General features: G+C 43.8%; 1 protein-coding gene across 1 annotated transcript in view; it reads right to left on the minus strand.

The window, feature by feature from the left end:
- Nucleotides 1–1,722: 1,722 nt before the first annotated feature.
- Nucleotides 1,723–27,824, minus strand: part of LOC121003826 (MYCBP associated protein) — a 72,792-nt gene continuing 46,690 nt past the window's right edge. Inside the window, exons 15-19 of the mRNA XM_040435738.1 lie at nucleotides 26,184–26,305; nucleotides 23,866–23,981; nucleotides 16,760–16,899; nucleotides 10,956–11,144; nucleotides 1,723–1,921 (exon numbers count right to left, since the gene is read on the minus strand). Of these exons, the coding sequence (XP_040291672.1) occupies nucleotides 1,784–1,921; nucleotides 10,956–11,144; nucleotides 16,760–16,899; nucleotides 23,866–23,981; nucleotides 26,184–26,305 (705 nt within the window). The 3' untranslated portion in view covers nucleotides 1,723–1,783. The remainder of the gene's footprint in view (nucleotides 1,922–10,955; nucleotides 11,145–16,759; nucleotides 16,900–23,865; nucleotides 23,982–26,183; nucleotides 26,306–27,824) is intronic.

The following is a 27,824-nucleotide window of genomic DNA, read 5'->3' on the forward strand; positions in this document are numbered from 1 at the left end:
AGTAGGGACACTTAGAAGATATGCAACCTGTTGTGGAGACAGCATTTTCTGTGCATCATATAGTAAAATCATGTCACTTTGACCCATTCTGTGCCCTTCATTATACTATAGAACAGACTAATCTACATCTGACAGTATGACTGAGCTGTTGTTCTCTTCCAAAGACATCAGGATTTCACCTCTGACCGTACTGCAGATTGTGCCAAACTCCTTGTCTTACCACGGAATACAAGAGGTCTAGTACAGGTGTATACTTCTCTTCGTCTCCACTTGACATTGCATGCAGAACTAGAATCTGATTCAGCTGAATTTGAGTATTACCGTAGACAATTGGCAAACATATACAGGGTGTTGCTTGTCTACGCCATAACCTGAGTTCCCTTTGGAAGCAATTATTACTCATTTTGCCTGTTGAAAAGCCTCATAAATGTGTGGGAGCTGAAATCAGAATAAGCCTTCCACTGCATCTCCATACTATGGCCTTTTATTGACACTACACCTATAAATAGGCTTACCTACTTACTTGCATACAAACAGCACAAAAAAAACCCCAGCTTCATAATGGAGTATCCTCAAAGGAACTAAAACTAGAAACAAATGATAAAAGTAAACAGGAGACACTCTTAGCCCTGCTGTTTGCCCGTGTGAAGGTTCTTCTGCATGTTCCTTAAACAGTCTTGAAGGAATATTATATTGCAAAAAAACACAAAAGTTACTGTATTTTTTGCCCTATAAAACACACCTAGGTTTTAGAGGGGGGAAATAAAATAAATATGTTTTAATCAGGCCTCAAATTAGACCTCCAATGTTAACCAGACCTCAGATCAGAACCCCAATGTCAATCAGACCTCAGCTCAGACCCCCAATTTTAATTAGACCTCAGCTCAGAACCCAATTTTAATCAGACCTCAGATCAGAACCCCATGGTTGATTAGACCCCCAGCTCAGATCCCCTAATCAGATCCCCAAAGTTAATTAGACCCCAGCTCAGACCTCCTAATCAGACCTCAGATCAGATCCTCAATGTTAATTAGACCCTAGCTCAGACCCCCTAATCCGATCTCAGATCAGACCGCCAATGTTAATAAGTCCTAAGCTCAGACCCCAAATCAGACCCTCAACATTAATCAGACCTCAGATCAGACCCCCATGGTTAATCAGACCTCAGATCAGACCCGCATGGTTAATCAGGCTTCTGATTAGACAAAATAAACAACTCACATCTCCTGCTATGGATGCCGCGCCAGCGTGAGGTCACACAACAGTATGAGGTCACAGAGTGAGCCTACATAGTCACACTGTACGCAGGTCACAACACCGGCAGAAGAAGTGGTATGTACAGCCAGCATAAGGAGTCCTTTATTAACCGCTCCCTGGTCCTACAATGTACTAATGAGCATTTCCATTAATGGAAGAACTCATTAGTATTTGCCCTATAAGATGCACTGCCATTTTTTTGTAGGACGAAAAATATGGTAATTTAGAGCTGCAAGAGAAGCTCCTGCTCCAGCCAGTTATCTTACAGCCAGACAGAGGGCAGGGAGAAGGAGGATGGAGGACATGACTACACACCCGGGACACATGAGGTTTTTTCATAAATGTCTCAGCTTTAATTCTAAGTGAAATGGAGACGAATGGGGGAAGAACTATATATAACGTATATAGTATGCAAATACGAAAAGTGACTAGTCTCCATCAGATCAAATACCACAATGCTGCAATTTAATTATATTAATTTATTCATGTGTACATACAATATTAGTTAATTCCATGAAACATCGGCTCAAGAACTAAAGATTAAAAAATTCTCAAAGCCTTCTGATGTGTTTTGGTCGACAGTTTTGGACACAGATTTCCCCAATTTCAAGTCTTCTGCGATAAGGACCAGATTTTCTGCCACTGCTTCAAGGATGCCATACATCTGAAAGACAGAACATGAAATCTACTGAGGGTTTACACAGGAACATTGTTAAACCATGATGAAAATGGTGCTTGGGTCCATGATACCCTATATTGGTTTTATGCTCTAGATGCACAGGATAAAGTCCCCGGTGGACTGTGCAGTCATTCTTTACTGCATATGAACCAACATTCAACCAAATTTGCTGACAGATTTTAATCCTTTAATGAAGGACTAAAACTACTCTAAAAAATCTTTTTAACCGGAGTAAAGACTAAACCTGAGCATACACTTAAGATAACTGTCAAATGAACAACTGTTTGGCCAAGCACTATCTTTCCTGACCCTCCCATATATACAGTCATGTGAAAAAATTAGGACACCCTTTGAAAGCATGTGTTTTTTGTAACATTTTTAATAAATGGTTATTTCATCTCCGTTTCAACAATACAGAGAGATTAAAGTAATCCAACTAAACAAAGAAAACTGAAGAAAAGTCTTTTCAAGATCTTCTGTAAATGTCATTCTACAAAAATGCCTATTCTAACTGAGGAAAAAGATAGGACACCCTCACATGTATTCCCTCTTAAATTGGCTCAGATCTCACACAGGTATATCACACCAGGTGCACATAATTAGTAGATCGTTACTCTGCATGTTGAATGAGGCTTGCCCTATTTAAACCTCAGACATTTAGTTTGGTGTGCTCCTGACTGTTGAAGTGAGAGTGAGCACCATGGTGAGAGCAAAAGAGCTGTCAGAGGACTTCAGAAAAAAGATTGTAGCAGCCTATGAGTCTGGGAAGGGATTTAAAAAGATCTCAAAAGATTTTGAAATCAGCCATTCCACTGTCCGGAAGATAGTCTACAAGTGGAGGGCTTTCAAAACAACTGCCAACATGCCCAGGACTGGTCGCCCCAGCAAGTTCACCCCAAGAGCAGACCGCAAGATGCTAAAAGAGGTATCCAAAAACCCTAAAGTGTCATCTCGAGAACTACAGCAGGCTCTGGCTACTGTTGATGTAGAAGTACATGCCTCTACAATCAGAAAGAGACTGTACAAGTTTAACTTGCATGGGAGGTGTGCAAGGAGGAAACCTTTGCTTTCCAAGAGAAACATCGAGGCCAGACTGACATTTGCCAGCGATAAAGTTGACAAAGACCAGGACTTCTGGAATAATGTTCTTTGGACAGATGAGTCCAAAATTGAATTATTTGGACACAACAGCAGAGGACATGTTTGGCGTAAACCAAACACAGCATTCCAAGAAAAGAACCTCATACCAACTGTGAAGCATGGAGGTGGAAGTGTCATGGTTTGGGGCTGCTTTGCTGCAGCAGGACCTGGTCAGCTCACCATCATAGAATCCACGATGAATTCTACTGTGTATCAGAAGGTGCTTGAAGAACATGTGAGACCATCAGTTAGAAAATTAAAGCTGAAGCGGAACTGGACCATGCAACATGACAATGACCCAAAACATACTAGTAAATCAACCAAAGATTGGCTGAAAAAGAAGAAATGGAGAGTCCTGGAATGGCCAAGTCAAAGTCCAGATTTGAATCCCATTGAGATGCTGTGGGGTGACTTGAAAAGGGCTGTACGTGCAAGAAACCCCTCAAACATCTCACAGCTGAAAAAGTTCTGCATTGAGGAGTGGGGTAAAATTTCCTCAGACCGATGTCGAAGACTGGTAGATGGCTACAAGAACCGTCTCACTGCAGTTATTTCAGCCAAAGGAGGTAACACTCGCTATTAGGGGCAAGGGTGTCCTATCTTTTTCCTCAGTTAGAATAGGCATTTTTGTAGAATGACATTTACAGAAGATCTTGAAAAGACTTTTCTTCAGTTTTCTTTGTTTAGTCGGATTACTTTAATCTCCCTGTATTGTTGAAACGGAGATGAAATAACCATTTATTAAAAATGTTACAAAAAACCACATGCTTTCAAAGGGTGTCCTAATTTTTTCACAAGACTGTATGCATACATATGTAGTGAATGGAGAGAGGGGAGAAAGATTCCCAAAGGACTGGGCTGTCATGCGTGGACTGGCCATAGACCCTACAGGGAACTTTCCCGGTGGGCCTATGACCAGGGGGCCGCTCAAGCCCTCCTCTTGGCCGCCGGCCAGGTACATAATGATCTGATGCTCTCATCCTTAATTAATACTAGGAGCATCAAGTACTTATGGACCTGGCTGGTTGGAAGCAGGGCTCCTCCTGTATTCAACTGTATATCCTTCTTCAGGACGATGATAAGCTTTCATACTGTGGTGCGGGTGACATGCATTCTGGTATCTGGTTCTCCTGGGGTGGTATTTTGTGCTGCACTGTGGTATCTGGTTCTGCTGGGGGGTATTTTGTGCTGTACTGTGGTATCTGGTTCTGCTGGGATGGTATTTTGTTTTGCACTGCAGTATTGACGTTCCCGTCTACTTCTGTTGTCCCACCTTCTGTCAATTTGGACCCGCCTACAACATGAGGCAACTTTTATTTTTTTTCCCAGGGCCACTTTAAGTTCCCAGTCCGCCCCCGTGGGCAGTCAAAATTCAAAGTGGCCAATCTCCTCCGACATCTGCCATGGGGGTACAGTCAGGAGGCCCCCTACACAGATGAGTTTCACAGCACTGACAAATAACCTGTCAGTAGGTATAATTGACAATAGTGATAAAGGGGAAGTGCAGTATCACAGACAACCACCATATAAAATGTAGCCTTTAATGAGTATACTATAAAAATAACCCTTATGTGCCAAAAAGCGAAAAATAAAATAACGAAAAAACTAAAAAGCAAGGATGGATATAGGGTATAAAGGGTAAACCCATGAAGGTCTTGCCCTACATCTCACCCTATCCTCGGTGCCCTGCCTATAAACGGAATAGCCGCCCCGGGGCGATCCCGTATCAGGAACCTCCTATATGCCCGTAGGGAGCCCTAATACCCGTGTCTCTTGGTAGTAGATGCAGATATACCAAAAATAAAAAATGATTTAAAGGGGTTCTGCACTTTGTTTAAACTAATGATCTATCCTCTGGATAGATCATCAGCATATGATCGGCGGGGGTCCGACACCCAGGACCCCCGCCGATCAGCTGTTTGAGAAGGCAGCGGTGCTCCAGCAGCGGCGCTCCAGCTTCACACTGTTTACCGCTGGCCGAGTGACGTCACGACTTGTATCAACTGGCCTGGGTGGGGCTAAGCTCCATTCAAGGGAACGGAGCTTAGCCGCGCCCAGGCCAGTGATACTAGTCGTGACGTCACTGGGCCTGCGGTAAACAGTGAGTAGGCCGCGGTGCTGCTGGAGCCGCCGCTGCCTTCTCAAACAGCTGATCGGCGGGGGTCCCAGGTGTCGGACCCCAGCCGATCAGATACTGATGATCTATCCAGAGGATAGATCATCAGTTTAAACAAAGTGCAGAACCCCTTTAAACACAAAATAATACTGAATTAGAGATGTGCCAAGATCCTATATGTATTAGAGCCGGGGTGGCCAACCTTACAGACACAAAGAGCTAGAAAAAAAAACGTATGACTGCCAGGAGCCACAAGCTATACATTTACACACATATGCGAGCACACGACAGTATTACTGCAATTGAGTTTTCAAACATTTAAAGAGGACCTTTCACCAGAATAAAACATCTAAACTAACTATACAGACATGTAGAGCGGCGCCCAGGGATCCCCCTGCACTTACTGTTATACCTGGGCGCCGCTCCGTTTGCCCGGTATAGCCTCCGGTATCTTCATAGTTAGGCTCCACCCAGGGGAACCTGACGGCGTCTCATTCTCCCATGCTGTACAGCCCCCCACAGTATACAGTACAGCAGTATAGAACTCCACAATATACAGCACCCACAGTATACAGTATACAGCCCCCCACACTATACAGTACAGCAGTATAGCACTCCACAATATACAGCGCCCACAGTATACAGTATACAGCCCCCCACACTATACAGCCCCCACAGTATACAGCCCCCCCCACAGTATACAGGCCCCCACACTATACAGTAGTTTACAGTATATTAGCATAACAGCCCCTGTCACCTTTTTCTGATGTAATCTTCACATAAAAAGCTCCACAGTTAAGGCAAACTTCTACAGCAACACTCCTGGTAGGACCTTGATGACCTCATAGCCATGTGACCAGTAATATTGCTAGGTTACTGGTCACATGGTGATGATGTCATCTAAGGTCCTAGAGAATCACAGCTCTCACAGTACGCTGCCTGGAGTGCCGGCAGGCATGGCATGGCAGCACCCCCTGTGTAGCTGACAGCCTGACACACGGGGTAGTGGCTAGCAGGGCTCAAGAGGCAGCTGCCTTGGGCCCCCCAGGAGCAACTGGGCCCGGGGCAGCTGCCCCTTGTTAAAGACGGCCCTGCGCCCATTCATTGGTGGCAGTGGTGCGGGTAGCTTCAGAGACTGCTCTTTTCATTGGGCTCAGCAGCGGCCACGTTATAGGAAATTACTGGATGCACACAGAGGTGACTAGGAGCAGCACACTATATGTGCAGAGTCTGCGCTCCTGAACATAGATGCCCAATAGCATAAGTAGGTTTAGCGTAGGACCTGCCAGACCTGAGACCACCTTGGCGGGGGTAGGTGGGCACAGATGCGTTTTGATCAAAATATGTTGGCTAAGAGTCTCAGATTTTATTACATCAGAGTGAGGGCTTAGTCCATATACAGTGGGGCAAAAAAGTATTTAGTCAGCCACCAATTGTGCAAGTTCTCCCACTTAAAAAGAGGCGAGAGGCCTGTCATTTTCATCATAGGTACACTTCAACTATGAGAGACAGAATGGGGGGAAAGAATACAGGAAATTAATGAATTAATTGGGAAATTCCTCGGTAAAATAAGTATTTGGTCACCTACAAACAAGCAAGATTTGTGGCTCTCACAGACCTGTAACTTCTTTAAGAGGCTTCTCTGTCCTCGTTACCTGTATTAATGGCGCCTGTTTGAACTTGTTATCAGTATAAAAGACACCTGTCCACAACCTCAAACAGTCACACTACAAACTCCACTATGGCCAAGACCAAAGAGCTGTTGAAGGACACCAGAAACTAAATTGTAGACCTGCACCAGGCTGGGAAGACTAAATCTGCAATAGGCAAGCAGCTTAGTGTGAAGAAATCAACTGTGGGAGCAATTATTAGAAAATGGAAGACATACAAAACCACTGATAATCTCCCTCGATCTGGGGCTCCACGCAAGATCCCACCCCGTGGGGTCAAAATGATCACAAGAACGGTGAGCAAAAATCCCAGAACCACACGGGGGGACCTAGTGAATGACCTGCAGAGAGCTGGGACCAAAGTAACAAAGGCCACCATCAGTAACTCACTACGCCGGTAGGGACTCAAATTCTGCAGTGCCATACGTGTCCCCCTGCTTAAGCCAGTACATGTCCGGGCCCGTCTGAAGTTTGCTAGAGAGCATTTGGATGATCCAGAAGAGGATTGGGAGAATGTCATATGGTCAGATGAAACCAAAATATAACTTTTTTGTAAAAACCCAACTCGTCGTGTTTGGAGGAGAAAGAATTCTGAGTTGCATCCAAAGAACACCATACCTACTGTGAAGCATGGGGGTGGAAACATCATGTTTGGGGCTGTTTTTCTGCAAAGGGACCAGGACGACTGATCCGTGTAAAAGGAAAGAATGAATGGGGCCATGTATCGTGAGATTTTGAGTGAAAACCTCCTTCCATCAGCAAGGGCATTGAAGATGAGACGTGGCTGGGTCTTTCAGCATGGCAATGATCCCAAACACACCGCCCGGGCAACGAAGGAGTGCCTTCGTAAGAAGCATTTTAAGGTCCTGGAGTGGCCGAGCCAGTCTCCAGATCTCAACCCCATAGAAAACCTTTGCAGGGAGTTGAAAGTCCGTGTTGCCCAGAGACAACCCCAAAACATCACTGCTCTAGAGGAGATCTGCATGGAGGAATGGGCCAAAATACCAGCAACAGTGTGTGAAAACCTTGTGAAGACTTACAGAAAACGTTTGACCTCTGTCATTGCCAACAAAGGGTATATAACCATATAAGTATGGAGATGAACTTTTGTTATCGACCAAATACTTATTTTCCACTATAATTTGCAAATAAATCAGACAATGTGATTTTCTGGATTTTTTTCTCTCATTATTATCTCTCATAGTTGAAGTGTACCTATGATGAAAATGACAGGCCTCTCTCATCTTTTTAAGTGGGAGAACTTGCACAACTTGTGGCTGACTAAATACTTTTTTGCCCCACTGTATAATGCTTGCATCTATTTTGTTAGTGCGTTATTATCTTTTTTTTTTTTTTATTTGATTTTTTTCATAAATGTAGCCAGGGACATCCGCATACTTATTTATCATATCGTGCAGGATGTTTTTATCTTTGTTTTTTTCTCTTTTCTGTGATTTTTGTTTATTTTTAGAGTACATGCCACAAAAATCCTGACATACTGCAGTTTTCACCTTGGCCACTAGAGCACACACCCTACACTCTCATTTCCTGTTTTCTGCAGCTCACTTGCCAGATTTGCTGTATAGACTGGGACAGAGTCAGCAGAGAATTTAATGACAGCTCTATTACACTGCGTGCAGAATTATTAGGCAAATGAGTATTTTGACCAGATCATCCTCTTTATGCATGTTGTCCTACTCCAAGCTGTATAGGCTCGAAAGCCTACTACCAATTAAGCATATTAGGTGATGTGCATCTCTGTAATGAGAAGGGGTGTGGTCTAATGACATCAACACCCTATATCAGGTGTGCATAATTATTAGGTAACTTCCTTTCCTTTGGCAAAATGGGTCAAAAGAAGGACTTGACAGGCTCAGAAAAGTCAAAAATAGTGAGATATCTTGCAGAGGGATGCAGCACTCTTAAAATTGCAAAGCTTCTGAAGCGTGATCATCGAACAATCAAGCGTTTCATTCAAAATAGTCAACAGGGTCGCAAGAAGCGTGTGGAAAAACCAAGGCGCAAAATAACTGCCCATGAACTGAGAAAAGTCAAGCGTGCATCTGCCAAGATGCCACTTGCCACCAGTTTGGCCATATTTCAGAGCTGCAACATCACTGGAGTGCCCAAAAGCACAAGGTGTGCAATAGTCAGAGACATGGCCAAGGTAAGAAAGGCTGAAAGACGACCACCACTGAACAAGACACACAAGCTGAAACGTCAAGACTGGGCCAAGAAATATCTCAAGACTGATTTTTCTAAGGTTTTATGGACTGATGAAATGAGAGTGAGTCTTGATGGGCCAGATGGATGGGCCCGTGGCTGCATTGGTAAAGGGCAGAGAGCTTAAGTCCGACTCAGACGCCAGCAAGGTGGAGGTGGAGTACTGGTTTGGGCTGGTATCATCAAAGATGAGCTTGTGGGGCCTTTTCAGGTTGAGGATGGAGTCAAGCTCAACTCCCAGTCCTACTGCCAGTTTCTGGAAGACACCTTTTTCAAGCAGTGGTACAGGAAGAAGTCTGCATCCTTCAAGAAAAACATGATTTTCATGCAGGACAATGCTCCATCACACGCGTCCAAGTACTCCACAGCGTGGCTGGCAAGAAAGGGTATAAAAGAAGAAAATCTAATGACATGGCCTCCTTGTTCACCTGATCTGAACCCCATTGAGAACCTGTGGTCCATCATCAAATGTGAGATTTACAAGGAGGGAAAACAGTACACCTCTCTGAACAGTGTCTGGGAGGCTGTGGTTGCTGCTGCACGCAATGTTGATGGTGAACAGATCAAAACACTGACAGAATCCATGGATGGCAGGCTTTTGAGTGTCCTTGCAAACAAAGGTGGCTATATTGGTCACTGATTTGTTTTTGTTTTGTTTTTGAATGTCAGAAATGTATATTTGTGAATGTTGAGATGTTATATTGGTTTCACTGGTAAAAATAAATAATTGAAATGGGTATATATTTGTTTTTTGTTAAGTTGCCTAATAATTATGCACAGTAATAGTCACCTGCACACACAGATATCCCCCTAAAATAGCTAAAACTAAAAACAAACTAAAAACTACTTCCAAAAATATTCAGCTTTGATATTAATGAGTTTTTTGGGTTCATTGAGAACATGGTTGTTGTTCAATAATAAAATTAATCCTCAAAAATACAACTTGCCTAATAATTCTGCACTCCCTGTATACTTGTGGAGAGCTGGGTAAAGCAGGATAGAAACACTACACACTAAAAACACAGATACAGCTCTGTCGCTCTCTGGGAGGGAGGGGGCGCTACACTCCATCTCTTCAGAAAGATGGTAATGTCCTATCACATTTTTCTATAAATCAACTCTTAATCAGACAACCGCCATAAATCTCATACACCCTGCTGCACTGTCTATACAGACACTACAGGACGGATGGATGTACAAACAAACCTAAAATATAATAAAAATGAAACATCCAAAGTCGATTCGCACACATTAGCGAGCGCTCTGTACAGTATTAGAATGTATTGGCTCCGATGAGCCGAAGTTATTACTTTCCGAAGTCTCGCGAGACTTCGGGTAATAACTTAAAAAAACATTTCCCGAACTCGGGTTCGGTTCCAAGGTACCACTTGGAACCGAACCCAAGTTTGGGAAATGTTTTTTTTTACAGTAGAAATCAATATATGAAGTTATTATCCGAAGTAATAACTTCGGCTCATAGGAGCTAATACATTCTAATACTGTACGGAGCAAGTATTCAAACAAAGTTTTATGCGAATCGACTTCAGATCTTTCATCCGAAGTCGATTCTCTCATCCCTAAATATAAACATAATTTTTCTTCTAAACACTTACATGCAATTCATTAAATTAAAATTAACTACACAAGATATTCCATTTAACCCTACACTCGCATTGGCACCGCTTATCCATAATGTCCTGTGTGCTTGCACTACACGGACAATGATTCTCGCATAACCCCAATGTAACCTCTAATAACCCCTGTGATCCCCTTTTATTCCTCCTGGAAATGTATAAACAACTGGATGTAATCCTTCTGCTTTTCACAGTGTGTCACTGATTGGATCATTCATATGGTAATCAATACTCACCACGGTATACAGGTTTTCCTTATATTTTTCTTGTATAACTGGATCCACGAGGCAGAGCCGAGACTCTGGAGGGGTGAAGTCCAAACTTTCTCCGGAGGACACCAGCTCCTTGTTCTCTCTGGAGATGGCTGATGGCTTCTGGATTTTTTTGTCATCCTTGCCTTTCAGTTTTCTACTGGTCGGACGTTCCTATTTGGTTGGAAAAAAAATCATTTCTGAGATAAATTTTTCAAGCACTTGGAACACGTTTTTTTTTTACTTCCCAATTTTATGAACAACTTTTGCAATGTGACATAATCCAGACTTTCTTAACAGTTTCAAACATCAGCAGGATGCTTCATATCTCTACTGGAGGCTCCTTCTGGCTCCCTCCATGCTATAGCTCACGTCTCACATTACATGTGGGTGGCTATGGCCTAGTGGTCTCTTTCTTACTGGTGGTTTGTTCCTTATAGTTTATAATCATTGCTGTAGTGGAAGTATCTTGTCCACACATGGACCTATTAGAGAGATTAGCAGATTGCAGTGTAAAGCATAGGGGAGGGACAGACACCAGTGTATAGGCGGCCATACATATTCAATAGCTGTTGGCCAAATGTGCAATCGACCAGCAGCTATTCCTCCCTACCCCTCTATGCACAAGCAAACTTAGCTGGGCCGAGCATGCATGTTTTCTCGATGGGGAGAAAGGAATAGGCCACTGATTACTTTAAGGACAAAGGATCCGGCATATTGAAATTCAACATGCCCATCATTTTTTCCCTCCAAGCTAACACTGGCCAAACCATTAATACACATTAGGTGGTCAGCTGGTCCTTCTGACTTAAGTCTAATGTTATTGTATGTCCACCTTCAGTTACACAGATGTTCTATGGGAGAGTTTCCTAGACATGTTATGTGACCAGTGCAGAGGTCATTGTGCAGGGAGGGGGAGGAGGTATGCTGTTACCTTTTGTGAATGGTGGATCCTGTGTTATCTATGTATAGTTGCCACATGTCATTGTAATCCCATCTGTGATGATAAAGAGATGACTGCTGAGAAGTGATCTCCACAGAACAGAAGTGTCAGCCTATTAAGAGGCTTAGTGTAAAAACTTCAGGATTTTAGCTTTTTTTTAACAAATGTAGGCAGCAACATGGGAAATTAAAAATAACATCACCAAAAAATTGTAAAACAGTATGTTTAAAACATAAAAACTTGATTTAAAGGGGCTGGCCACTTTACTACTCATCTTTCTGGCAGCAGCTGCTGTGGGGAGACTGTAGTATTGCATGCTGACCAATTAAACAAATGGCCATCCATGTAAAGCATGGATAGGCTGGGTCTGGCTGGGTCCGAGCTGTCGTCTTTGCAAAAATGGTAGATTTTTCCCCGTAATTAATAAACACAACCTGTGGCTTATTTAAAGAGGAGCTGCAACTCCTTGCATCCCCCTTGTAATATCAATTCTGGAGCATCTATTCTTATGACTCTATGCTCTGGCATTCCTTTATTATTTCCATTACAAGTTATGAATGAATTGCCAGCAACTTGCAGTAAAGGTACAGATGGATTTTTACCAGTTGGAGGTGTGTCTGACACCAGCAGCACTGATTGGACAGACTCAGACACACCCACTACTGGTAACACCCAGCAGTACCTTTGCTGCAAACTTCTAGCAGGGATAATACAGGAATGGTACAACAGAGAGTCGTAAGAAAGTATGCTCCAGATTTGTTATTACATGAGGGAAGCAAGGAGTTACTAAAACTGTCATGTGAGGAGAGGTGACAGGTCCTCCTTAAATACTGCATACCCCCAGGGTACTGCCAGGAAATCTGGCAGTGTGCATGGCCGAAATCCACAGTGGCTAAATTTGCACCAAATTCTGCAGATTTTACAGCAGTGCGTAAATGTTGCAGATTTTGCCCTTTGCATTGCAAAGGAGATCCGCTGCATAAGCTGACATCCTGCCGATTTAAAATCTGCATCGCGGGTCAAGTTGTGCGTGAATTTCATTATTTCAATCATTTTTTAAAAATCTGATCCCCTTTGCTGATTTTCCACCGTCAATTCCACTGCGGGCGCATGTGGCCGTACCCTAAGAAATCACTGTTGTCCAGAGGGAAACTCAGTTCTACATTATTTTTATATTTTTTTGAAACGTTGGGTACATGATGGCTCAATCTTTTTTTACAGGTTTTTGTAGTATACGCTATAAGTTAGCGGCTGCTGCCGATTGACTCAGTCTGAATAAGAAGCAGCCGGAGATAATTTCGACCTTGCTTAGAAAAGTCTGAAAGTTACATGGTAAAATAAACCTCCAGATATTATGCAAGTGAGATCTCTAATTTTAACCTCTCTGTAATTCAGGTGCTATTTGCAAGCGTATAATTGACTGACGTGCGGACTTCTTCTTAGATGAAAATTGCATGCTGTCGCAAAGTTTATGCTGTGTAATTAAACAAACCGTAGAATGATGTAAAAATGATGTCAGGAAAGGGATTGATGGGCGCAATATGCCCAGCAATTTATGTCAGTGAAGAACACACAGTTACAGTTCTGCTGGCAGATCTCCTGATCCTGGATTAGCCTAACATTTATCGACTGTATAAGATCATCTTAAAGGGGTTCTCCAGTATTCAGATACTCATGGTATAACCTCATGATCAGGTCAGCAGGGTTCCAACTTTACACACTCATGACGATCATCTGTTCAGGAGTAACTCCGATGCAGGAAGAAAGTGTCGGAACCCCACAGCTCCATCCAGGGTGTAGTGTACGAAGCTGGTTACTGCAGCACTGCTCCTGTTCACCTAAAAGGGGGCAGCTCCCTCCACTATAGACGGAGGTGTGTGGTTTCAGCACCTACTTCTAGCACCATAGCTACTGCAGAACAACTGATCAGTTGGGGAGCCTGCCCAAGTGTTGGACCCACACTAACCTAAAGATAGGACATCAATATCAAAATAATGGAAACCTCCTTTAAAGAGTAGGGCAGACACTGACATGATCAGAGGAGACCAACCCCATTCCTTCTCCAGCCACGATACTTTAAGTAAAACTGAGGTATCACCTTTAAGATCCTGTGGCCATTGGCCACCACATGTTTAGACATACAGTTGCAAGAAAAAGTATGTGAACCCTTTGGAATGATATGGATTTCTGCACAAATGGGTCATAAAATGTGATCTGATCTTCATCTAAGTCACAACAATAGACAATCACAGTCTGCTTAAACTAATAACACACAAAGAATTAACTGTTACCATGTTTTTATTGAACACACCATGTAAACATTCACAGTGCAGGTGTAAAAAGTATGTGAACCCCTAGACTAATGACATCTCCAAGAGCTAATTGGAGTGAGGTGTCAGCCAACTGGAGTCCAATCAATGAGATGAGATTGGAGGTGTTGGTTACAGCTGCCCTGCCCTATAAAAAACACACTAGTTCTGGGTTTGCTTTTCACAAGAAGCATTGCTTGATGTGAATGATGCCTCGCACAAAAGAGCTCTCAGAAGACCTACGATTAAGAATTGTTGACTTGCATAAAGCTGGAAAGGGTTATAAAAGTATCTCCAAAAGCCTTGCTGCTCATCAGTCCAAGGTAAGACAAATTGTCTATAAATGGAGAAAGTTCAGCACTGCTGCTACTCTCCCTAGGAGTGGCCGTCCTGTAAAGATGACTGCAACAGAACAGTGCAGACTGCTCAATGAGATGAAGAAGAATCCTAGAGTGTCAGCTAAAGACTTACAAAAGTCTCTCGCATATGCTAGCATCCCTGTTGGTGAATCTACGATACGTAAAACACTAAACAAGAATGGATTTCATGGGAGGATACCACAGAAAAAGCCACTGCTGTCCAAAAAAAACATTGCTGCACGTTTACAGTTTGCACAAGAGCACCTGGATGTTCCACAGCAGTACTGGCAAAATATTCTGTGGACAGATGAAACCAAAGTTGAGTTGTTTGGAAGAAACACACAACACTATGTGTGGAGAAATAGAGGCACAGCACACCATCAAAACCTCATCCCAACTGTGAAGTATGGTGGTGGGGGTATCATGGTTTGGAGCTGCTTTGCTGTGTCAGGGCCTGGAAGGATTGCTATCATCAAAGGAAAAATGAATTCCCAAGTTTATCAAGACATTTTGCAGGAGAACTTAAGGCCATCTGTCCACCAGCTGAAGCTCAACAGAAGATTGGTGTTGCAACAGGACAACGACCCAAAGCATAGAAGTAAATCAACAACAGAATGGCTTAAACAGAAGAAAATATGCCTTCTGGAGTGGCCCAGTCAGAGTCCTGACCTCAACCCAATTGAGATGTTGTGGCATGACCTCAAGAAAGCGATTCACACCAGACATCCCAAGAATATTGCTGCACTGAAACAGTTCTGTAAAGAGGAATGGTCAAGAATTACTCCTGACCGTTGTGCACGTCTGATCTGCAACTACAGGAAACGTTTGGTTGAAGTTATTGCTGCCAAAGGAGGTTCAACCAGTTATTAAATCCAAGGGTTCACATACTTTTTCCACCTGCACTGTGAATGTTTACATGGTGTGTTCAATAAAAACATGGTAACATTTAATTCTTTGTGTGTTATTAATTTAAGCAGACTGTGATTGTCTATTGTTGTGACTTGGATGAAGATCAGATCCCATTTTATGACCAATTTGTGCAGAAATCCATATCATTCCAAAGGGTTCACATACTTTTTCTTGCAACTGTACATGGACGCCTCAACGTCTGCCCATACCCTAAGGTTGTTTGTGTGATTGTCTCAGAAGTCATGTCACCTTTTGGGTATACCTTTGAGTGCTCACAGTTTAGGAATGGAAGGAGAAATTAAATACTGATTGATATTAACACATCCATGATACAGATGGACTATGGAAGAGAGGAAGCCGTCATGGCTGATTTGCAAATTACCGGTATATGTACTAGATTTCTGTACAAGGGTCACTGATCCAGGGATCTATGCCAAACTTTGAGTCAAGAAGGACACTTTGGTCCTACTATAGTGGTCTACTGGGAATCTTACACTATAGTAACACTATAGTCACTATAGTAGCACAAGCTGGTATGCTGCTGGGGCTCTCCATTTCTGGAGGTTTAATATCCATGAATGGTGGTGACTGGGTTCATCCTCCCGGATACGTGAAGTGTGAGAGGAACTCAATAAACCAGGGTCAATATGACTATGGGCTGTGGCCTTCAGGACAGCCAGGAACTGAGGGATATTTTTTGGTCTATGGATTCTAGAAATGTCTGAGGAGGGCCCTGCTGACCAAGAGACACAAAAGAACAGCATCAGACCTCCTGGAGTAAAGACCAAAGAGCAAATATAAATCTACTACCTCCGGTCTTTGGGTTCCTCTCACACTGAAACGGTGCTACAATAGCGTTGCAGTCACTAAAGTTGTGGCCTCCAGGACTTTAAACTATGGGTACTGAAGTAATCCACACACTTTATTAGCACTAATCTTTCTTCCGAAAGATGAGGAAAATTGCCTCCTGCTTTTTGTCTTCTTCTTGATCTTATCTCTTTATCCAACCTTACTAACCATATTACTTTAAGAATGAAATGCAACCAGGTTCATCTAAAGCTCAGCGATTGTCAGTTCTACTCGGTATAGGCACATACTCCAGGGCTATGGGAAATCAGACATCACAAAAAAGTGATAGTAATAGTCGTCCTATCAGCTGGGAGATGAAAATACTTCTACCATTAGCAGAAATCTACAGACATCTACCATCTAAGCATGCCCCAAAAGACAAATATGTAACTACTGTACTAAGTGTAGCTTTTAGCATACCTCTTTCTCTGATTTGTCCCTTGCAGTCTTCCCGGCCTTCTTCTCATCTTTTTCCTTTCCACCAGGCATCCTTTTATCTTCTTTCACGCCTCCTCCTCTCTTATCATCTTTGCCTCCTTTTGCACGCTTTTGATCCAACACTAGAAACAAGGTGTTCAGAAATTTTAGGTTTCTAAAACTGATCATGGTTCATCATATCGAGCAACACGACGTTCCAATTTTTTTTTTGCTCTTTTTATTTATTAGGAAGAAGTCACTTTACCAAACAGAAGCAAAGCGGTTGTCTCACAATAGACGCTTGTCCTAACCCCCCCCTCCATGGGAACCGCCCCTCATTAGAAGAGGGTCCTGAGCCCCCTATTTCCCTATTACGTTCTGCTTCCCTATCGATGTCTATAGGACAAACATAAATAGTCACGCACTGTTCTCAGCTGTCTCTGTCAGTCCCATAAACTTAGTAGGAAGCGGCGCCGCACATCCTTGACTGCCACTTTGCCATGTTCAAAGTCCTCCTTACTGAGGGTGTACAGTGAGGAGGATCAAGGGTCCTGAGCCCCCTATTTCCTTATTACGTTCTGCTTCCCTATCGATCTCTATAGGACAAACAGAAACAGTCACGCACTGTACTCAGCTGTCTCTGTCAGTCCTATAGACTTAGTAGGAAGCGGCGCCACACATCCTTGACTGCCACTTTGCCATGTTCAAAGTCCTCCTTACTGAGGGTGTATAGTGAGGAGGATCAAGGGGCTTGGGACCCTAGTTCTAGTGGTCATTAGGGATCCTAGTGCCCAGACATTTATCACTTATTCCGTGGATAATGATATATGTCCATTGTGGGAAAACCCTTTTAATACCCAACACCCTCCACTGTGTTCAGAAGGTTGTCTCACTGTGCCCTACTACTAGATGTGACAGAAGGGGTTCCTGGTCACTTATATATTGCCATCTCCTGCCAAGGGTGAGAGAGGCTGGACTCATGGCGAGCCGGCTTCTATTTCTAAATTTGTTGTCGTTAATATTAAATGCCAACCCCTTTAATATCAGGACTACACAGAATTCCCAGACTTTAGGTGTAATTGAGTTTACAATGAAAAATGTTATCATTCAACAATCTTACCTATAGTCTGGGTTTCTTAGGGCTTTCCATGGAACATGGAAATAAATTACCTAAATGGTAGGCGTCAATACGAGCTGCGGTTAATGACAACCAGCCCACATGTTGGCAGACGTGACTACCCTGCCCATACAATGAGTCACGTTTATCATGCACGGCTTTAATCGCTCACGTGAAGAGTCTCAATATTTATTCACTAAACAAAGCGTATGATTAATATTTACTCGTATAATGAGAACAAGTGACATAGGATTAACCAGCAGAACGGGCGTGTAGTACATGAGCCATATGATGAATGCACTAAAGGGGTGGTTCGGTTTTGAAAATCCACTTTTATATACTATGGAGGGGCACCGTCTGTTCGGGATCCCCATCTCTTGAAGTGGAGAGCGGTTACAAAGAGTGTCTCTTGGAGAATCCAAGAATCAGGGGTTACAGCACCGTCTCTTATAAGTTTCACTTTATTTCAAAGAATCCTTAAAAGGTTATGTGCAGGTTCCAGAGGTACGTGTTCCACTAAAACGGGACCCCAAAGTGAAGGAGAGTGTCCAGTTTATGTGTAGCGCGCTCTCTATTCACTTCTATGGGAGTTTTGAAAAGAGCAAAGTGAGCACACTCGGCTATTGATGGAAGTCCTATAGACGTTAATGGAGAGCGCACCGCGCAAGTGGGGCCACCTCTCCGTTCGCCCCTAAGGGAGTTCTAGAAATAGCCAAGCCGGTGTAACGCTACATTACCCTACTTCGTGAGATTTCCCTACCTCCTAACTTCCGGTCGCACCGGAAATGACGTGAGGAGGCGTGCCAGAGTTGTGCCGATCTGCGCATGTGCAAAACGACCGTTTAGGGAAAATCTCACAGCGGAGTTCAGCTACACACCGGGACACTGCGCATGCGCCAGAGAGCCTCAGTAGGGAAATATAACGGCCCAGTGCGTAAGCGCGGCTAACTCCAGAACATCCATCCGATCTTCCTACCCCCACACTGCGCAGGCAGACAACCCCTATATATATATATATATATATATATATATATATACAGTGCTGCCCATAATTATTCATACCCCTGGCAAATTTTGACTTTTTTTCAACCAGCAAGTAATTTTTTGACAGGAAATGACATAGGTGTCTCCCAAAAGATAATAAGACGATGTACAAGAGGCATTATTGTGGGGAAAAAAAAAATTCTCAGCTTTTATTTACATTTGAGCAAAAAGTGTCCAGTCCAAAATTATTCCTACCCTTCTCAATAATCAATAGAAAAGCCTTTATTGGCTATTACAGCAATCAAACGCTTCCTATAATTGCAGACCAGCTTTTTGCATGTCTCCACAGGTATTTTTGCCCATTCATCTTTAGCAATGAGCTCCAAATCTTTCAGGTTGGAGGGTCTTCTTGCCATCACCCTGATCTTTAGCTCCCGCCACAGATTCTTAATTGGATTCAAGTCTGGACTCTGGCTGGGCCACTCCAAAACGTTACTGTTGTTGTCTGCTAACCATTTCTTCACCACTTTCGCTGTGTGTTTTGGGTCATTGTCTTGCTGAAATGTCCATTGGTGCCCAAGACCAACTTTCTCTGCAGACTGCCTGATGTTATCGTTGAGAATCCTCATGTTTTGCTCTTTTTTCATGGTGCCGTTTACTGTGATTAGGTTCCCTGGTCCATTGGCTGAAAAACACCCACAAAGCATTAGGTTCCCACCACCATGTTTGACAGTGGGGATGGTGTTCTTTGGGTTGAAGGCTTCTCGTTTTTTACACCAACTGGACACTTTTTGCTCAAATGTAAATAAAAGCTGAGAATTTTTTTTCCACAATAATGCCTCTTGTACATCGTCTTATTATCTTTTGGGAGACACCTATGTCATTTCCTGTCAAAAAATTACTTGCTGGTTGAATAAACTTTAAGTCAAAATTTGCCAGGGGTATGAATAATTATGGGCAGCACTGTATATATATATATTTATTTAACAGAAAAAATGGCCATCAGATCTCCCTACCCCCACACTGCGCAGGCGCAGAGATCTGATGGATGTTGTGGAGTTAGTCGCGCTTGCGCACTGCGCCGTAATATTTTCCTACTGAGGCTCTCCGGCGCATGCGCAGTGTCCCGGTGTGCAGCTGAACTCCGCTGAGATTTTCCCTAAACTGTCGTTTTGCGCACGCCTTCCCACGTCATTTGCGGTGCGACCGGAAGTTAGGAGGTAGGGAAATCTCACGAAGTAGGGTAATGTAACGTTACACCGGCACTAAGCTATTTTCAGCCCTCCCATAAAAGTGAATGGAGGGTGGCCATGCTTGTGAGGGCAGCTCTCTTACACTTTGGAGGCCCCGTTCTAGAAATAAGTGCGGGTCTCAGAGGTGGGACCTGCAGCTATTGGGCATTCGTGGCATATCCTAGCCTTATGCCACCAACATGTGAGATGGGCCAACCCCTTTAAAATCCATACAATTCGATATCTAGGACTGAACACCCGGGGTTATCTTCCTGCCAACTGTCTAGACCAGAGGTGCACAACCTTGCGACCCGGGGGCCACATGCGGCCCTCTATACCATTCTGCGCGGCCCCCAATCATCTGGTAACAGATATGTATGTCTATATCTTGTGGCTGCTCACATGTATCTTTCATGTATTCTCCTATTAGATGGGAGTACTAGAACTAGACATTTATGGTATATACAGTGTGTACAATATGCCATTAATAGAGTTTTTCAGTTGGTAGTACCCCTTTAAGTTTTATTTTTCGGCCCTTGGATTTGGTTCACGCTGACAATGTGGCCCCCAACCAGAAAAGGTTGTGCACCCCTGGTCTAGACCATATATTGAATCGTACCCTGACGTGTAGTCACTTGTTATGTGTTTTAAAAATACCTAAAAATTAAGAAAAACTTTTTTAAAGGAAAGGCTGGATTCTCCATGTGCACTGTGAGCTGACTGTCTACGCTCTATTCATAAACGAAACGAGAGTCTCTTGTTCTGGAGGACCAGTCCTGTCCAGTGATGTGAATGGGTATGGTGTAATACTTAGCTTCCCCTGTGGTGGCGCTGTAAGGAAACTGTAAACTTACTACCAATTATCCTGACTGATAACAGCTGATTACTGGGCGGCCCAGCAATGGGAACACTTTGTGATCGGCTTATTGTCAAGTGACCCTCCTGACCGGGATTGTACAATGCAGAGAACCCCTGAAATGACGTCGAATGCACAGACTGACGGCTGCTCTTGCATCACCTTGTCGTGGTTTCTTCTTCTTTTCAGTCTAGCTGGGTGTATACCTGTCAGCTCAGGTAAGACGAATAAACCTCTGCCATACCAGCATAAGAATTAATAATTAAAAAGCAAAAGTTAATGAATCTGTGCCAAAGAGGTGTGCCAGGCTACACAAACAGCAGATGCCAAGGTCAAAAATCTACCAATGAAAGAAAATCCGAAATGTGTAGGCTGGATTCACCAGTCCGTGTGCTGGTTGTGTTACCCGGCCACAAATACCGGGTTTCGGCCGGACAAAAAACGTTGCATGCAAAGTTTCTTTTTTGTGTCCGGTCAACAGCTAGCATTTGTGCCGGATCTCCGAAACACAGCGAGCATAGCCTTACTAAGACGTATAATGGGCCCACCCTTGGGTGGCCCTAAAGAATTAGAATTCAGGTAAGTTAGCTCACGGTTGGGTTGGGTAGTGGCACATCAATACAGACATGTAACATGATTGGCATACAGACATGCGAATCCGGCCTTAGGAGAAAGAACATGGGTGGCTGATGGGAACATTCACGTACTGGCCAACCAATGTAACCAGTGGGTATAGAATAGTCAGTAATGGTCAGCTCACCATGGAAAACTCACAGGGTGCACAGGATTAACATGGTAGCACCTGTCAGCAGGATCCATCTTGGTAAACTAGGTATACTGTCTGGTAGGGTTGATCCTGCTGATTAAAATGATACCTGTCTTGTTAAAACTGGTGGCGGTGTTCCCAAGTATAGAGGCTTTTATTCTTTATGCAAATGAGGGCTCCAGTGCACCGACAGGCGCAGCCTAGCCCCTCGGTGCCCCTCAGCTTTCCAGTGCTGACCTCATTTGTATAAAGAATAAGTCTTTTTTTCTAGAGAGCACCGCAACCAATATTTACAAGACAGACATCATTGTAATCAGCAGGATCAACCCTACCAGGTAGTATGCCTGGTTTAAAAGGGTTGACATCTGTGTCAAGGACATCTGTCAGTAGATTTGTTATTATGACACTGGCTGACCTGTTACATGTGCGCTGAAGACATCTGTGTTGGTCCCATGTTCATATGTGCCCGCATTGCTGAGAAAAATGTGGTTTTAATATATGCAAATGAGCCTCTAGGAGCAACGGGGGCGTTACTGTTACACCTAGAGACTCAGCTCTCTCTGCAACTGCCACGTCCTCTGCACTTTGATTGACAGGACCAGGTGTGATGATGTTTTCACTGCCTGGTCCTGTCAATCAAAGTGGAGAGGGTGTGTCAGTTTCAGAGAGGTCAGAACCTCTAGGTGTAATGGTAACGCCCCTGTTGCTCCGAGAGGCTCATTTGCATATATTAAAACTTCATTTTTCTCAGCAATGCGGCCGCATATGAACTTGGGACCAACACAGATGCCTTCAGCTGCCAAGCGCACATGTAACAGGTCAGCCAGTGTCATAGGTACAAATCTGCTGACAGATGGCATTTAAAGCGACATGGTTTCCCAAGGCGAAACGGATCAAGTCAAGATCATGGATTATTTATTTTAGTTTATTTCACTACATTGCTGCCAATATTTTTAGTGATAATAAATTAAAGATGGAGGTACACAGTTTATTGCTTGTTTTATATTTCATTAAGCAATTTAGTGAAATCAATTAATATAAAAAATCATAATCTTCACTTGATCCAGTGAAACAACCCAATAAACATCCATTCTGCCTCTAAGCAAAGGCGCCAGTGTAACAGATGCTGTGTCTGTCCTGGCCTGGCCCTCCCTCATGCTGCACGATCCTAATAAAATATACCATATATACTCGAGTATAAGACGAGTTTTTTGGCACATATTTTTGTGCTCAAAAAGCCCCCTCGTCTTATACTCGAGTCTAGGTCTGTATTATGGCAACTTACATTGCCCGGATCATTAGACACGCCCATCTCATTAGTATTCACTTGGCGCAATGTGATCCCGGCGAGCGAGGGTGCCGGGCGCATGCGCAGGATCTCCGAATGTCAGGGACAGGAAAATACCGCCCAGCGAAGTGAATACTAATGAGATGGGCGTGTCTAAGGATCCGGCAGTTGGGACGCGGCTGTGCACAAATGCGGCACAAAGAACGCCCCTTGGGCAGAAAGGAGAGGTGATTATAAAGATTATTTTTAACGTTTTAAAATGCGCACAGGGATAATACTTATATGAATTGGAAACTTATTATAAGACCTAGGGGGGCATATAAAGAGCTAATTATGCTCTGTCAGTGTCCCTTTAAGCTCCCAGTGTAAATCTCGCGAGACACGCGGGCCGCGAGATTTACACTGGAAGCAGACCGCGAGATTTACACTGGCAGTAAGTACCGGCCCCTGCACAGCCTCCCCTCCCTGTATTTAATGCAGAGTGTGTGTGTATATAATGCACACACTCTGCATTAAATACAGGGAGTCAGAGTCAGACTCCCATCAATCTGAGTCACCCTCTTGCAGATGTGTGTATATAATGTAGAGTGTGTGCATTATATACACATACACTCTGCATTATAGCTGCATTTCCCACCCTAGTCTTATACTCGAGTCAATAATTTTTCCCATTTTTTGGGGGTAAAATTAGGGGCCTCGGCTTATACTCGGGTCGGCTTATACTCGAGTATATACGGTAATAGAAAAATATTTAGAGGAAAAAAAAAAAAGAAATATAAATAATACATAAAATACAAAAGAAAACTGCTACAATCCATAGAATATTTACTCCTCACTTAAACAGAGAATCCAAATGAGGCACAAACCTGAGTCTTCAATGATGAATTCCGCTGTCAGGTCCTTGTCTGGCATCCCCAGTACGGAGCGCAGCTCCATGGAGCGTTCTACGAGCTCGTCTATGGCTTCACGCCAGAGCTGCAAACTAAGGCAAATACATCAAGATGCTCTCCAATCAGGTTATGCAAGAAGGAGATGTTTACTTACATTTAAGGAATTAGTACGAATATGCTGCATTATGTATTTGTTGCATTTTTTTATTTTTTATTTTTATACAGGTAAGTAGCATTTTGTTAGTTTTTTTCCCCAAAACGCAGCGTGCTGTGATTAGAGTCCTAGAGTCTTTCCCATAGACTTCCCTACAGCATACGCCGTAAAAAGGCATGTTACAACTGTACCAATTTAAAAAGGTGTGAGAAGGAGGTCTAAGCCTGGATTCACACTTGCAGTTTCTGGTGCAGTTTTTAAGCCTAGGCCAGGAATGGACCTAAAAGAAAAGGAAAAATATAACAATTGACCCACCTTCTGTTTTTCACATCTACTTATGTGTTTGGCGTCATCAGCACCAAAGACTGCATGTGTGATTCAAGCCTTAAAGGGGTTCTCTAGGATTTACATAATGATGATCTCAGGATAGGCCATAAATATAAGACTGACGAGGGTCTGACTCCTGGCACCCCCGCCGATCAGCGGTTTGAGGAGGCCGCAGAGCGCCACAGCCTCCTCGCTGTACGTTGTATAGCGGCTGTGCTTGGGATTGCAGCTCAGGCCCATTCACTTGAATGGGGCTGAGCTGCGCCTAGGCTATGTGACCATTGTACTTGACATCACTGGACTAGGAAGAGGTCTGAAAAATGTAGTATATGGTGTGGGGGCTTAATAAATTTGCAATGAGCACCACTCAGGGACATGGAATAGATTCTTATAATTGTCTGCAGTATTACAAGCAGTTAAAATTTCTACCAGCCTTCTAGATTATTCCCATTATTCTTGCCACTCCTCATTTCTTCCCTCACCAATCTGACAAAGACTGTTGCTTGAATCTCTGCTGATGCTGCTGTGATCACAGGACTTTATTAGCTGGCATGTTCACTCTACAGATGCAAAAACAGCTCAAAACTCCTTGTTTGAATATATTCCAAGTTATTTTAGCTATCTGTTCCGCTTTCTGCGAGGAACAAGAAAATGTCTATAGCAGTCCAAGGGCTCATTCATAGTGCGGAACAGGTGCGGACCCATTTATTTCAATGGGGCCGCAAAAGATGCGGACAGCACACGGTGGTTCTGTTCCGCAGAAAAAATAGAGCATGTCCTATTCTTGTCCGTGGAAAAGAATAGGCATTTTCTACTATGGTTGCGGCCATGTGCGGTCTTCGAGTTGCGGAACGCACACAGCCGGTATCCGTGTTTTGCGGATCCGCAAAACACTACGGTCGTCTGAATGCGCCCCAAGTCTAAGGCCTCATGCACTTGACTGTACTTTTCATCCGTGGGATATTCGATAGCACACTGACCCATTCATTTCTATGGGGGCTGTTCTGCAAATTATAGAAAATGTCCTATTCAGGTGCGCATTGTAGACAAGTATAGTCCTCACTCTGGCCTGTATTGTAAGAAGTAGTGGGGAGTTACGCTCCCTGTATTGTAACAAGTAGTGGGGAGTTACGCTGAGGTGGGGCACTGGAGGTAAGCATTAGGAGAGTAGTCTTATCCTGTAAAGTGATTGCATATTGCTAGGATATGCCATGAATTATGACTCGTGGAGGTCCGACCTCTGAAACCCCTACAATCCTTAGAATGAAAGATCCTTAGTTGCGAGTTAGTGCGGCACCCCTACTAAGTTTTACCTGCACAGCATTACTTCCAGCACCACACTTGTGCAGGGAATCATAGCACACTGCCAAGTGACTATGACTGGGGGCTGATGTGCAGGGAAAACGTAGGAGATGTAGCACTACACAGTACTGCGGCCTCTTCATTCATAGGATCGGTGGGGCTCCCAAAGGTCGGGCCCCCACTTATTATAAAGTGATAGCATAACTTTGTGATATGCCATTGCTTTTTTCTTGCTAGACAGTTCTGTAAAGATACAAAAGGAAATCAGGCGATAGCATCAGTCATGAAAACTGGTGTCCTCTGAAACAGCTCCACACCTTCCTTCAGAAGAAGACCAGCCCAAAGTGCATGACATGCACACTTTAATTTAAATTAGAGAGTTGGGCGCAGGGGAAACTGGATTTTGTTTCACTGACGAGGATTTCTTTCACCCTAATTTCCATATTTCTCTTCCCTGAAGTAAAATACATTGTCAGGAAGCCCAAGGAATTAACAGACGTAAAATACTCACCAAGCCTGATGTAACAGGTCTAGAGGAGCGTCCTGCACCGGTTCGTTCAGCTGGGTGATACTTTTGTTCAGCTGAAGTAAGAAAGCTTCTCTCGCTTCGTCCTCAGGAATGGCAATGGCGGCCTGAAAAAATAACGCAACCAAGCTGGAACGGACATGCACAGGCTTCTAGACAGGGAGATGACTACAGACTGCTACGTACCATGGCACAGGGTTTGTGAATGGGAGATAAACTTTAACATGTTATACACACCACTGCCGCCATCTTTGACTTGACTTCAATGGCTTTTGTCGTGTTAAAGGGAACCTGTCACCGGGATTTTGTGCATAGAGCTGAGTACATGGGTTGCTAGATGGCCACTAGCACATCCGCAATACCCAGTCCCCATAGCTCTGTGTGCTTTTATTGTGTAAAAAAAATGATTTGTTCCACGTGCAAATGAACCTGAGATGAGTCCCGTACGTGAGATGAGTTCCCTTTAAGTATCAAACAATAGTTTGCTGCCTCTGTACACCACATACTATTATAGAAAGGTGATTTAGCTTTTATCATAGTGACCTAGAGCAACCCTTTTTGGAACAGCAACCGGCCTAGCGAGCTGTTGTCACTGGGGGGAGTCATATTTGACCGTTCGTTTCCCCTGGAGTACTATTATATGCTAACCGTTTATAGAAATGGCCAACTATGCAATGTATGGATGGTACAGGTCCACTAGACCATACAGCGAATAAGGAAAGGGGCAGTGGCATTTCACTTGGCATGTGGACATTTCTCTACTAGTGCCTCGCAGTGATGGTCAGTTCGCAGTGTTTGCCAGCGAACACATGCGGGCTGCCATCTTTAGTAAGGTAGACTCACCGATCCGGCGATGCACAGGTAAGCCCTTACCTGTGCCGGGAGCCGGTCTGAAATCAAATACAGTCACCGGGAGCAGGCAGTTCCGAGAACAGCCGCCGGGGGCCTGCATCGCCGGACAGGTGAGTCTACCTTTACTACCTGCGAACTGACCGTCACTGGTGGCTCAGTGGTCAGCACTGTCCAGGGTTTGAACCAACTAAGGACAACATCTACACAGAGTTTATATGTTCTCGCTGTGTTTGCATGGGTTTCCTCCCACTGATACTGGTAGCTAAAAGGGGTTATCTAACCCCTATAATGAGCCCCCTAATGTCAGCGGCCACTCCTGATGCCCGCGCGGCCGCCGCTGCATCTCCCCGTCACGCAGATCAAAACATCCAGCAACGGGGGGGCAGCCAGTAGCAAGCAGCGACGGGAACGAGCCTCCCTAACATCATAGGTGATGCCGTGCAGGCATCAGGAGCGATGCGGGTGCCGGGGAGCAGGGTAAGTAAAACTTATCTGAGGGGCCCCAGCATTAGGGGGGTCATTATAGGGGTTGGATAACCCCTTTAATTTAAAATTTAGATTGTGACCTTCATTGGGGACAGGCACTGATGTGAGGGACGATAATCTCTGTATATGGTGGTGCTATACAAAACAAACACTACTTTTTCTAATATGCGGGCTTTTCATGGATGCAGTGCTTAGTCGGTCATTTCCCCTTTGCAATCTCACATGGACACGCAGGATTCTCCTTAAACCAATTAGCAGCGATTAAGATGTTGAAGGGAATTCATAGAA

This window comes from Bufo bufo, chromosome 6 (assembly GCF_905171765.1).
Source record: "Bufo bufo chromosome 6, aBufBuf1.1, whole genome shotgun sequence".
Classification (NCBI taxonomy): Eukaryota; Metazoa; Chordata; class Amphibia; order Anura; family Bufonidae; genus Bufo; species Bufo bufo.